This window comes from Helicoverpa zea, chromosome 31 (genome assembly GCF_022581195.2).
Source record: "Helicoverpa zea isolate HzStark_Cry1AcR chromosome 31, ilHelZeax1.1, whole genome shotgun sequence".
In the NCBI taxonomy this organism is placed as follows: Eukaryota; Metazoa; Arthropoda; class Insecta; order Lepidoptera; family Noctuidae; genus Helicoverpa; species Helicoverpa zea.
This window is the reverse complement of record NC_061482.1, coordinates 680121-692557: the sequence shown is the minus strand read 5'-3', so window position 1 is coordinate 692557 and position 12437 is coordinate 680121. Positions and strand designations below refer to the sequence as shown.

Here is a 12437-nt window from a genome sequence, read left to right as displayed (position 1 = left end):
AAAATAAAATATCAGTTTTTTATTTAAAATTCATTGAAACGTGAATGTTCAAGTAGTCGATTTAATTTCCGAGTATTGTCAAGCGATTGCTCAATGTGCCTGCTTTCGAGGAAGCTGGCCTATATTTTGGACAATGAGCATTGTCGCACAACGTGACAGGACAGTCACAGTTTTGGACACGCTACCCATTTGCAGTAAATTGGACAACTTATTTTAAATTCATTTATGTAATGGGAGTTTTGCAAGATTAACTGTTTTAAGTGAATGAAATGATACTTTATTTAGTGAATAGGAAGGAAACATTTGAAAAAATAATGCTACGAAAGTTATTATACTTTAACTATACGTTTATGTCCAAGGAAAAAAACTAATTTTTTCAGTTGCAGTAATCTGCAAATGTTTTTCTTTCATGCTATTTCGCAGGTTCCATTTTAAAAATGCGGGCGAACAAAAAGGACCTCAAAACAACACACGGAAACCTACGTAGTGTAAAATTTTTCGTAACAAAATGCAAAAAGTTGAATGATAACATTTCAGTGAGCATCCTATCTAAACTTGCTGTAAAGGGCGCATTTCCCCTCGGCGATGTACAAAGTTATGAAAACACAATTTTTTCCTTTATTGGCAAGTAAAAAAGTAAAAAGTTGAAGGATTTATGTCCGCCTTTCACTTGTTTCGCGAGCGATTACTTTACATTATGAAATAATTGTCTTTTTGTAGCTTTTAAATGAATTTGAGATACTTTTTTTTGTTTTATAGTGTGTCTTTCCTACTGTTTGTTGTCTTTGCTAAGTTAATACCAAAAACATAGCTACTAAATATTATTCGTTTCGCAAATAATATAACAATGAGGTTTAATAGTAACAGGTAAATTCCAGTCAGCAGTTTTAGGCCAATTTCCAAATATATTTCATCAAAAAACAGTAAAATCGTTTTATTTAAAATTCTCTACGTGAAAATGTTTTCCTCGTTTTAGCATTGAGTTTGCAAGCGACACGTAACGGAAGGCTGTAGTTGTATTTATATTTCTAGTTTGACGTTTAACATTTTTGACGCCTATCCAACCTTTTTGTTTGATTCAAATGACGCGTGTTCAATACCGAAGCCTTTTATGTTAGCTATTACAAGAAACGGTATTAATTAATGTATAGTTTTACCCACATTTTGCCTTTCTTTATTGAAACTGTTACACTTTAAAGTTTAAATACAAGGAGCTTTACAAAGGATACGCAACAAGTGCTAGAAGTTGCCTCTAACATAGTTTATGTCTCACCCTTACATATTACAAGTTTGAAACCTTACATACGTTTATTATTGTAGGGTAAACGAAGTAGTTCTCGTAACATGCCTGTTGAACATGTATGAAACAGCTCATATATGGTTTCTAGTATACTTGAACTATAGTCATCATTTCACGGCGAATAGCAAAACGCAGAGCGATGGTACTGAAGATAATTTAATATTGATTATTTGGGTGTAAAGGTGAGAAATGCCGCCGTTCGGCTTATCTTATTCATAAGGTTAGACTCGGTTAACCATCGCTCTAAATATTAACTTAGATTAGATTGTTTTAAGTTCAATATGTTTAATAAAGCTTAATATATTTTCATTCTTTCTTAACTCAGTAGCCCCATTCTTGAGACAGTAAGATAAATGTAATTAAGCTATGTAATTAAATTAAATAGTGTATTTGAGAGTCGAAATTAAATAACTACCTACATATAGGTTACCCATATAAGTAAGTAGTATATCTTAGACACCATTGGCTGTGTTTCGGATGGGACGTTAAACTGTAGGTCCCGGCTGTCATTGACCATCCTTGGCAGTCGTTACGGGTAGTCAGAAGCCAGTAAGTCTGACACCAGTCTAACTAAGGGGTATCGGGTTGCCCGAGCAACTGGGTTGAGGAGGTCAGATAGGCAGTCGCTTCTTGTAAAGCACTGGTACCCAGCTGAATCCGGTTAGACTGGAAGCCGACCCCACCATGATTGGGAAAAAGGCTCGGGGGATGATGATGAGGTTACCCATATAAGAAACAGCGGGACGTACGGAACAGTGTGACTAATATAACCAGTTTCTGCACATTATTTACCAAGTTCAAAACATGAAAACTGAAAACAATATGATATCTAAAATTACGTTACTTCCTCATCTTCAAAAGGCTTATATCTTAGCGTCATATTGTGGTTCCTGATAAAGATAAAGAGATAAAGATAAAGATAAAGATATATTTATTTTGCAAATATGGGTACAAAAGTAAATGGTGTTATAAAAATAAATAAGTTCTGCCATATTTTGCCATTCGGCGTGCAAACATTTACAAATTGTTGACGTTACAACTAAACAATTAAATTATACAAATCAGTAGCATTAAGTAAAAACTAGATGAAAATTCTTAACAATATAAATAAAATAAAACAATGAAACAAATTAACAGTATTCAATTAATGTGTAGACTTATTACCGACTAATTTAATGTCTTTGTCAGACAGAAATTCACTTATATTATAGTATGCTTTGGTAACTAAATATTGCTTTAACTTATTTTTAAATAATTTAATAGGCAATTCTTTCCATGACTTAGGTATATTATTATAAATGATCGGAGCCATGCAGAAGACACTTTTGCGCATTAAAGTAGTCTTAGCGGTCTGGAGACATAGTCGGCTATTGTCGCGTCTGTTTCGTGGAACAGTATCGGCAAGTCGTTTAAAACGGCTCGGGTTCGACTTTACAAACACAGCCACTTCTAATATATACAAACAGGGTAACGTTAAGATTTTGTATTTCTTAAAATAAGGTTCGCAGCTATCGGTGGTTTGAAGCTTAAACATTGCCCTTACACATCTTTTTTGTGCCTTGAAAACTGTTTCCTTCTCGGTCGCATTGCCCCAAAATATTATGCCATAACGTAAGTGGCTTTCAACTATGCCGTAATAAGCAGTAAGTAGTGCATCTGTATATATAATTGACTTGAATTTGATATGATAATATAATTGAATTGAATATGATACATAGAGTTATTTCTTAATCTCGTGAGCTTCCTGTGAAATATAACCCGGTGAAGCGTAATATCGTATAACGGTAAGTAGCGGTATTTTTCTTGCAAGTTTAATGTCTAATAGTGGTGTTGTTTTGTATTAAATGTAATAAAAACATTGATTTTGACTGGAAACCTATTGAGGCACCTAAGACCTGGCTTTAACAGGCAATTTTTATGCGTAACATATTCCATCACGTTCGTTTAGTTAGTTCAAATCAATATGCATTTATTGAAAGTACACTGAAAAACAGCGGTTCGTGTGGAAAATTGCGGATGTAGAAATATTAGGCAAACCAGCAATCAATATCGTTAAAATTACTTTTGGGCCATTTTTTCCTGTCCCTACTATTCAATTTGGGTTTACTTATTTTTTAAATATATTCAGACTTATCTGGGTTTTTTATTTACATAGATATTTACAATACGTATCCTACTTATATTATAAATGTGAAAGTTTGTGAGAATGTATGGATGTATGTTTGTTATTCAATCACGCAAAAACGGCTGGACCGATTTGATTGAAATTTGGTATGTAGATAGGTGATACCCTGGATTAACACATAGGCTACTTTTTATCAACACACCACGCGGGCGAAGCCGCTGACGGAAGCTAGTTTACAATAAATATCAAAAACTATCCTAGTAAAACAAACAACTAAAAAGCGTCAAAAAATTCGTCCCCATCGCTGTCAACTGGGAGCGTGCCCAAGAGGCTGGCAGCATTACCTCGTTGGATCGCCATGCTGATTCTTTGTCCGAGGTAATAGCCAGCCTTCTTGTCATGCGAAGCGTCAACCAGCCGCCTAGAGAGATCTTTAAATAGAATGTGGGCATTCGGACCCCAGGACCCGAGGGTTTCAACCCCAAACGATTCGAAAATATAGTTTCCGACAAGGCCACTATATTTCTGCCGCTTGAGGTTTTCGGCCTACCCATCTTCCAAGGGAATAACGACATGCCGTCTGGTCTCTTACCGTCGTCGCGTGCCAAGCCGTTTGGTTCTAATACAGCTGGTACCCCGACGGCAACAAGAGCCCGACGTATAATGTCATTGATGTTTGCTTATCTAAGTGTCCAATTTAAGTTCAACATATCCCATATCTGATTTGTTGGTCGAAATACTCTATCTACTTGAACCTGTACACTTACGGCCATTGAATCGGGGCCACTCGTAAGATCTATGAACGAAATAAGATCTTGAAGTTATGAATACTCAACCTTGCTATGCTAGATCGAGAATTTGATTGATATCTGTCATTGCAGAGCACGAATCATACTGGGAGATAATATCTTATTATTATTTTCAGGAATAAGTTATTTTTGGCTTTGCATCTTGGGATTATATACTTATTTAAAGGTATACTGACCTCATATACTTAAATTTATATTAAGGACCTCTGTCCACGATCACCATATAAGCGTTAAAATCAGCTATAAGTATTGCAATCTACAGTTATTTGTTCACCGACTAAATTACCTACTGTAACCGGGAGCTCGGTTCGCCCTAATTACTCGAAATTCGTCTTCCTTACCTTGTGTTGTTATTACTCAATATTTGCTAAGAAACACGAAGTCGCTTATTTACGCTTCACAATAACAAGGATAATAGGTCCCCAGCAATTATCAAAATACAGCAATATCATCACTGCATTGTTTTAAGGATTCACTCAGTAAAGTTACGCATTCAAGCTTGGAGTAAGACGCTCGAGTATTACCTAATTCCCCATCTCATTTATAAGAATTACACCCTAACTAGTAGCATTTTACCCTTGCTATAATACACGCTGTGACTCAAGACATAAAGTTCAAAATGCCTTGACAATATGTCACAAAAGAAAACACTCATCTAAAATACGCCAATTAAAATATTATGTTATAATCAACGTAAAAACTCAATTTTACTTCGCGCAATAATTTGGCTTCTCTAGTCTTTAGTGCTCGTAAAATACGTCTCAACAATCATTGTTTTGTTTTCAATGTTGGCAGCCTTTACTTTAAAAGAAGCCTTACTACTGTAGTATTAAATTTCATTTTCCTATGCTTCAAGTTTTTCAAGGTTTCAGAAAGGGGAAAGGATTCAGTCAGGTTTAATTTCAATGAAAACTTCTTGATTCAGAAGTCGATTTCATAAAAAATCAGGTCTTCAGGTCACTTGAATATATTTGTAGTATTAGTAATGACACGTGCCTACATTTCAGCAAGTATAAATATAATGATAAGAGGAAAAGCCTCGAGTTCTGGTGTCGAGTAAATATGTAAACATTGGAGAAGAATATTAAGCCACATAATTTATGAGATTATCCTGTTTCTCATGTTTTCTTGGGTTTATTTATTATATAATTATTTATGTTGTTATAACGTTTCCATGTTATGTGGTAGCATCATCATATGTCTAGCCTTTCCCAAATGTGTTGGGGTCGGCTTCCAGTCTAATTGGATGCAGCTGAGGACCAGTTTACACGAAGTAAAATATTTGATTGCCTTTTAATTATTTCAAAGATTCAAAAAGATCTTTTTACGACCATTTACATTAACTTGATATTAATTATTTGAAATACTATAATATGTTAACAGAACACTAGTATCTTTATTTATTATCTAGTTATGTTCATTATATAATTAACTATAATAGTGGCCTTTTACATAAAAAGTAGTTACCTATTCATTAACAAATGTAAATAAAATATACGATACTGTGTACATTAATATGTTTTATGAGTAATTTATAAATAATTGAGTTATTCCGAAATGTCAGGTGTTTAATAATATTTAGGCGTGATGGCAAATTAATCGTCGGTTTATCTGCGGGAAATTGGGGCGTCCAAAATCCAGGAGATTTATATAAGCCTGCCTTCAGCCTGTAGCCTGTATTGGCTGAATTTAGAGGTAATTGAATCAAAATAAACTAAGCCTCGGAATAAGCCTAGATTATTGTAATGATGAAGACCTATTTTTGGAGAAACTCATTAATAACCTGTCTATTATTTTTGTTTATGTAGGTAGATGATATACCTAGCTAGTAAGTACCTAAGAATGATCCTTATGAGATGACGTCAAACATTGAATATTAAGGAAAAGAGAAAATATGTGGAACAAATCTATTTAGGTATTTAACACATATAATAAATCTGTAAAATAATAACAAGAAAATAAAATCCTTACGTCACAATCACTCTAGATTGACGATATCACAAAGCATTATTGTAATTTTCTTTTCATTCTGTGTCACTTCGATGTAGATCGTTCTGATTTTCATAATAAATGCAGCAGATGCTATTACGTGTAGTTACAAAGTGGGTCAAAATGACGGCAAAACCAACAACTTGTGAACAGTCAACACACGAGTATCATTTACAATGTACAAATCATAAGAATATCGACAGAAAATTGCACTTAATTGTACTAACGGACAATTTCCCCGTTTGTCAAGAGAATTATAAGTCCTTAAGACTTGTTAAGTGCATTTTAAGTAACTAAGTGGACCATTATCATCGTTGACAAGAAATTATGGAAATTATCGAACCGACAGTTGTGGCCTATTATCTAGCTATTATGTTATTTCTTATTCTTGGGCTCGAACAGCTTGTGGCAAGTCAAAGGGATCGATGGATCATTAAGTTAAGTATCTTGTAATAAGGTTCTTTCTTTCAGAAGCCACTGTAAATAGGTCCCGGCTGTCGTTTTCACATCTTTGGCTGTTGTTACGGGTAATCATAAGCTAGTAAGACTGAAAACCAGTCTTGCCTAGGGATATTGGGTAGCCTGGGTAACTGGGTTGAGGAGGTCAGATAGGCAGTCGCTCCATATATAACACTGGTATTTAGCTGCTGCCGGTTAGACTGGAAGCCGACCCCAACATAGTTGGGAAAAGGCTAGGCAGATTATGACGTCTAATGAAGCCATTTGGTAAAGCCATTAATAAAGTCAAGAAGTTGAGTGAAAGTTTTTATAATGAATGTATTATATAAATAGTTATGTAGTTAGTGTGGTATAAAGAATGGTTGTTAATTGCCCTCTTTAATAACAGTCTTAATTAATGGGCGGCTATATAGTTATTATCCAGCTATTACTCATGAAATGCCCTGTCTTTTTATGAAGGGAAGTTTACTTTCTTTTGTTTTAATTTGTATGGATTATAAATAGAAAGGTTGTCTTTTTCAGAGGTTTTAGGTACTTAGATTGAAAGGTCGTAAGTATTTGTATACCAATGGGTTTCACTTAATATTTATGCCGTATCTAAATTTATGCATACCTGCCTATGTTATATGTCATCATCATCATCATCATCTCAGCCATAGGACGTCCACTGCTGAACATGTTATATGTACTCATTAACTATTAGTAAAATAACAAAAAATGGAACTAGGTACCTGTAACTTATCTTCCCAAATTGACATAAAAACAGCCTTGAACAAACATTTCATTTCATACCGGAAAACCGTCACAGGTCACATAAATCAAATAATGACAAATGTACGGACATAACGGGGAAAAAATATTTCGACTACCCTCCAAGGTCTTTGGAATACAAAATGGCTACGTTTTGCCGAATAATTAATGCGTTCCGCGATGAAATTAGGCTGGCACACAAATTGGTCAATGAATTCTTAATACTGCTATGTCAATAGCTTAGTGCGAAAGTAGCCCACCTTTTGTTATCTAAGAGAAGAATTTTCACGAGAGAAATGATGATAAAGTCTATATGAAGAATACAATTGTAAGATCTCAGCTAAGCGTTGCACAAGACATAAGTTACAAGAACATAATTTATATTAAGACGTTTTAAGTACCTACTTAGGTACATAATTTTATAAAGTCAAACATGATAATATATATAGGACTCTAAGATTCGGCGTAGCACTTCTAACGTGTGCTACGACGCTACGTACTACGTAGCGAGTTACTACGAGGCTTCGTAGCACGAGCTTTAAATAATTCAGTGAATTCATTATTTTAGTTTTTAACCACGCTGTCATTAATATTCATATGTTCAAAAAACGCAAGCGTTAATCTAAATAATTAAGTTCTCAGCAGTCATCTCAGTATACATATTCGCGGTGCGCTTAAAACCATCGCTTGTAAGAAGTATTTATTTAAGTTAAAATTAACTTACCGACAGTGTGATGATCTTGTCAAACAGCATTATCGGCGGCATGTGGAAGTCGAACACGAAGTACTGGGGACAAGAATATTTTATTTTAATTCAGTAATTAAAAAATAACTCACTCACAATTCTTTCTGACATATTGTGTCCAGCTATGTAGGGGTCAACAGTCTTACTGAAAGTATGCAGCTGAGGATTTGAGTTTTACACTAAGTGACTGCCTATCTGACCTCCAGTATTAATCTGTCTATTCAATAATATTATTTTTTATTAGTTGTAAATGGCCAGCCAATTCACCGTGACATATTCTGAGTTCGAGATAAATAAATAAATAAATAAATAAATAAATAAATTGTTTATTACTTCACTTTGAACATAATTTTACAACATTTTGCTAATTCTAAATAGTGCTGATGTATAATTTGCCCGAACATTGATGAAGTTCGCTAAAGATTTCTCCGTCATATGGCTTATCTATACTTATAATAAATCTGTAGAGAGGTCAATTCTGTACATTGAATATATTTCCAAAATAACTATTAGGGGGTGATTAGTGATCGATACTGATGCCAAAAATGCAATCAGTAAAATTTTTGTCTGTCTGTCTGTCTGTCTGTCTGTCTGTATGTTCGTTATGGAAACAAAAACTACTGGACGGATTTTAATGAAACTTGGCACAAATATTCTTCATACTCCTGGGCAGGTTATAGGATACTTTCCATCACGCTACGATCAATAGGAGCAGAGCAGTGAAGGTAAATGTTGGGAAAACGGGAGAAGTTACTCCATTTTTTAAGCTTCCGTCGCGTGTGCAGCCTTAATGGTTACAGCTACACAGAAACCATGTACGACGGAAATATTCTTCATAAAATTATGTAAAAAATATCCCATGGCAGCATATATATCTTTTATGGTTGACTCACAATAACACGTAAAACTCTCGGTAGCTTAGCAGTTCGGAGCTTTCTGATTATATTTGTCTACTATTTCGTTTATAACACTCACTCACACTAATTAAACATAGTTAACAGTATTATCTATTAATTAAAAAAAGAATGACTTAAATCGGTAAAGAAACACCAAAGTTATACATGAAAAACGGTAATAAGCCACCGCGCGTGAATACTGAATCACGCACGCTATAAGGATCATTTTTGTGCAACGGTCGCCGCGCTCGACGCGACTCGCGGCGCGGTGGCTGCTCGAGCTTCATACAATATTTGGCTGTTGGTGTGATTGATGCGAACAGACGTTCAGAGCGTTCAACCTTATTGCGCGACTTTTAGGTTTTAAATAATTTATTTTTAACTTTCTTTTGTTGTTATTTTATAAAATAGGTTGGTATCTATTAGTTATTTTTGTGTTTAAATATTCGTTCAAATTACAAATTATTAATAGTTTACATTTTATTACTTAAAGTAGCAGTAAGTACGCATAGATTTAGATAATTGGATGGGCTGGTGTTTATTATTTCTTCCTCTCTTTGCACAAAGTCCGACTCTAACGCGGACGAAGTCGCTGGCAGAAGCTAGTAAAATATATAAAACCTAGCAAGTATCTTCTACAATAGATAGTATCTAAGGTAAGAAACAGGTATAATGTTGTGAAAGTAACGCCTTAACAAAGGCTCTATAGAGCTACTTGATATTGCTCGCTGCCTGCTCACTTGTTAACCCAATACCGGTTTCCTTTCTCGATACCTGTGGCTTTTATATGTATTAATGTTATATTCTCTTTACAAACCTCCCGTATATAGAACAGTCGATAATTTGGTCTGTGGTACTGTTTGACGTAAGTTTTACTATTTCTAAGTGGAGGTGCGGTTATGAGCACCGAGAGTACGAATGCACTCAGAAGATAGCTGCAAGTCGACATTAAGTTTGGTGTGAATAAACCCTCATCTACATCGAAGTTGAGATACTTAGAGAATGTACAAGGGCCTGGAACCTCAAAATATTTAGTACAAGTACTACACACGACTGACTTAAGAGCAACAGATGAATCCACTACTCTTCAACAAATGTTACACCAAAATGAACCTTACCTCATTGTAATAAGGGCAATTGGTGCTCTCCTTGACGCTGGTGTATTTGCGCACGTCGCCGACTTGCACGCAGACCACAGGGTCCATGTTGAGGCCGGCCAGCTGGCGGGCTTCGATGACCGTGACGCAGACTTGGAAGTCAGCGGCTTTCAGTGCCGAGGGGCAGCCGGTGTCGATGACTGCACGCCTAGAGGACGAATGAGACATAATTGAAACTTTGATGTCCAAAAAGGTTGAGAAAATCTAAGGTAAGACTTGAAAACGTAAGGTGAACAGTCATAATATCACGCATGTATTTCTCAAAATAACGAACTGTAAACTGATCCTACAATATGAGTACAAGACCACATTTTGTAATCAAGTTTCCAGACTTCGGTGGTTAAACAGAAATCCCATAAGACACGCCCCAATAAAACTTTAGCGAACTCAGAAATAGAACTACCGACACTTGACCAATTATATTTATAACTAATTTAACATGTGTGCATGGTCACTACTTGATAGTCTGCCCGGGTCTCACGTCAAAACTACTGAACTGAGTTTAATTAAATTCTGTACAAATATAGTGTACAGCCTGAGCAAGGACATAGGTTATATTGTTCAAGTAGAAAATAGTTCCATCGGGACGCGGCGTTACCGCGAGTGACCCAGAAATTAAAAAAAAAAAAACATATATAAAGTTCTTTCTGCACTATTGTGTGTGAATTTTAGAACAATTAGAACTAAATTTTATTAATGCCATGGTTAATACTTACAGCTTCTTAAACTTAGGCGTGTCAGTAGGCGAATGAACATCCACCAGCACCTCATCTGACGACACAGAAATCTGGCTTGTTGGGCGATCTGGCTCCGAGGAAGGTCCAGGAGTGTCCAGTAGACCCTGCTCCTCATCACTGCTGCCGCGGCTAGGCCGAACCTTGCCGATGCGCATAAAAGTCTTGACTGTCTTCAGAGTTGAAGGTCTTTTGCGCTCTGGCAACTCAACCAGAGCCTTCTCACTGCCGAGGGTGAAGCCACGTCTAGGAACAAAGAATAGTATAAAATATCTACAGATTATAGTAATAATGTCGGGACACCTTTTCACACACGGTCGGTTAGCCCCATGGTAAGTTATTAATTAACTTGTGTTATGGGTGCTAGCACATAGGTACAGCTACATAATATGTCATTACATATTATAACACCCGACCACGACGAACAAGCATGCTCATCACACAAATGTCGACCGAACCGGGAATCGAACCCGGGACCTCAGGCTTGGCAGTTAGGCATTCACTGCCTTCCTACAGACCGTAAACATCTGTTGAACACTCGTCTAAAATAATTGTGGCTGCAAAACGGAGCTTATTTCAACGTCATAGTTTGTCATTTTTTTAAACAAGTGTTCAACAGACGTTTAAAGTTTTTGAGGTACGACAGCAAGATTTTAGTCTAATTTTTAGGTCAGGTGGTCCTGTCCTGCAGATTGGAGGTCCCAATTAAGCGCTCATACACTTGGGAGTACGGATTCCATCCACACATTTCAGTTCAGCTCTCAAGTGTTCTCAAACCGTCAAAAAAGAGCAAATCGATTTCAGTCTACGTCAGTACTCACTGGATTTCCGAATTTTCGAATCTACATATGACATTTGGCAATAGGATTGTGTAGGTGTCCGGGAACAACACCATTCTTAAATGATACTGGGCCTTATTAATATTCCGATGGCGTTTGAACCCCCATGAATTAATACACGAATAGGCACATTGATACAAACGAACCCACGGACACGCAGATTGTGGTATTCATTACTAATTGAGTGTGGGTTTACAACCAAATAGTAGCAAATTAATAGGCAACACATATTTTGTATTAATATTCAAAAGTCGTACGAAAACAGAGGCTCATCATTATTCATGGCGTGCACCGTGTTGTTACAAAATTCAGGTAACAATTTATTTTTAACTACAACGTTACAGGAAGCAGTTATATCATTTTAATGTGAACGAAAATACACAACAATATAGTTCATAATTGTTATTCTTTCTCATCATCATCCTAGTGCACTTATCCTAATTTTATTTGTGTTAATTTTGCTTTGAAACATGTACAATTCCAGCTTAAACGATTCCACCATTCACTATACACACTGACCGAGGGCTATAAGGATTCATTGTTTTTAGGTATAATAAAGATTTAAAACATTTTGCCATGAGATTGAACCAAAGAACTGACTTCTGAATCCTACAAGCCGTTTATTCTAATCCCT

General features: G+C 35.8%; 1 protein-coding gene across 1 annotated transcript in view; it reads right to left on the bottom strand.

The window, feature by feature from the left end:
* The window catches only part of LOC124644822 (otoferlin-like), a 154704-nt gene that overhangs the window by 52264 nt on the left and 90003 nt on the right, over positions 1-12437 (bottom strand). Inside the window, exons 5-7 of the mRNA XM_047184420.1 lie at positions 10947-11210; positions 10192-10378; positions 8157-8219 (exon numbers count right to left, since the gene is read on the bottom strand). Of these exons, the coding sequence (XP_047040376.1) occupies positions 8157-8219; positions 10192-10378; positions 10947-11210 (514 nt within the window). The remainder of the gene's footprint in view (positions 1-8156; positions 8220-10191; positions 10379-10946; positions 11211-12437) is intronic.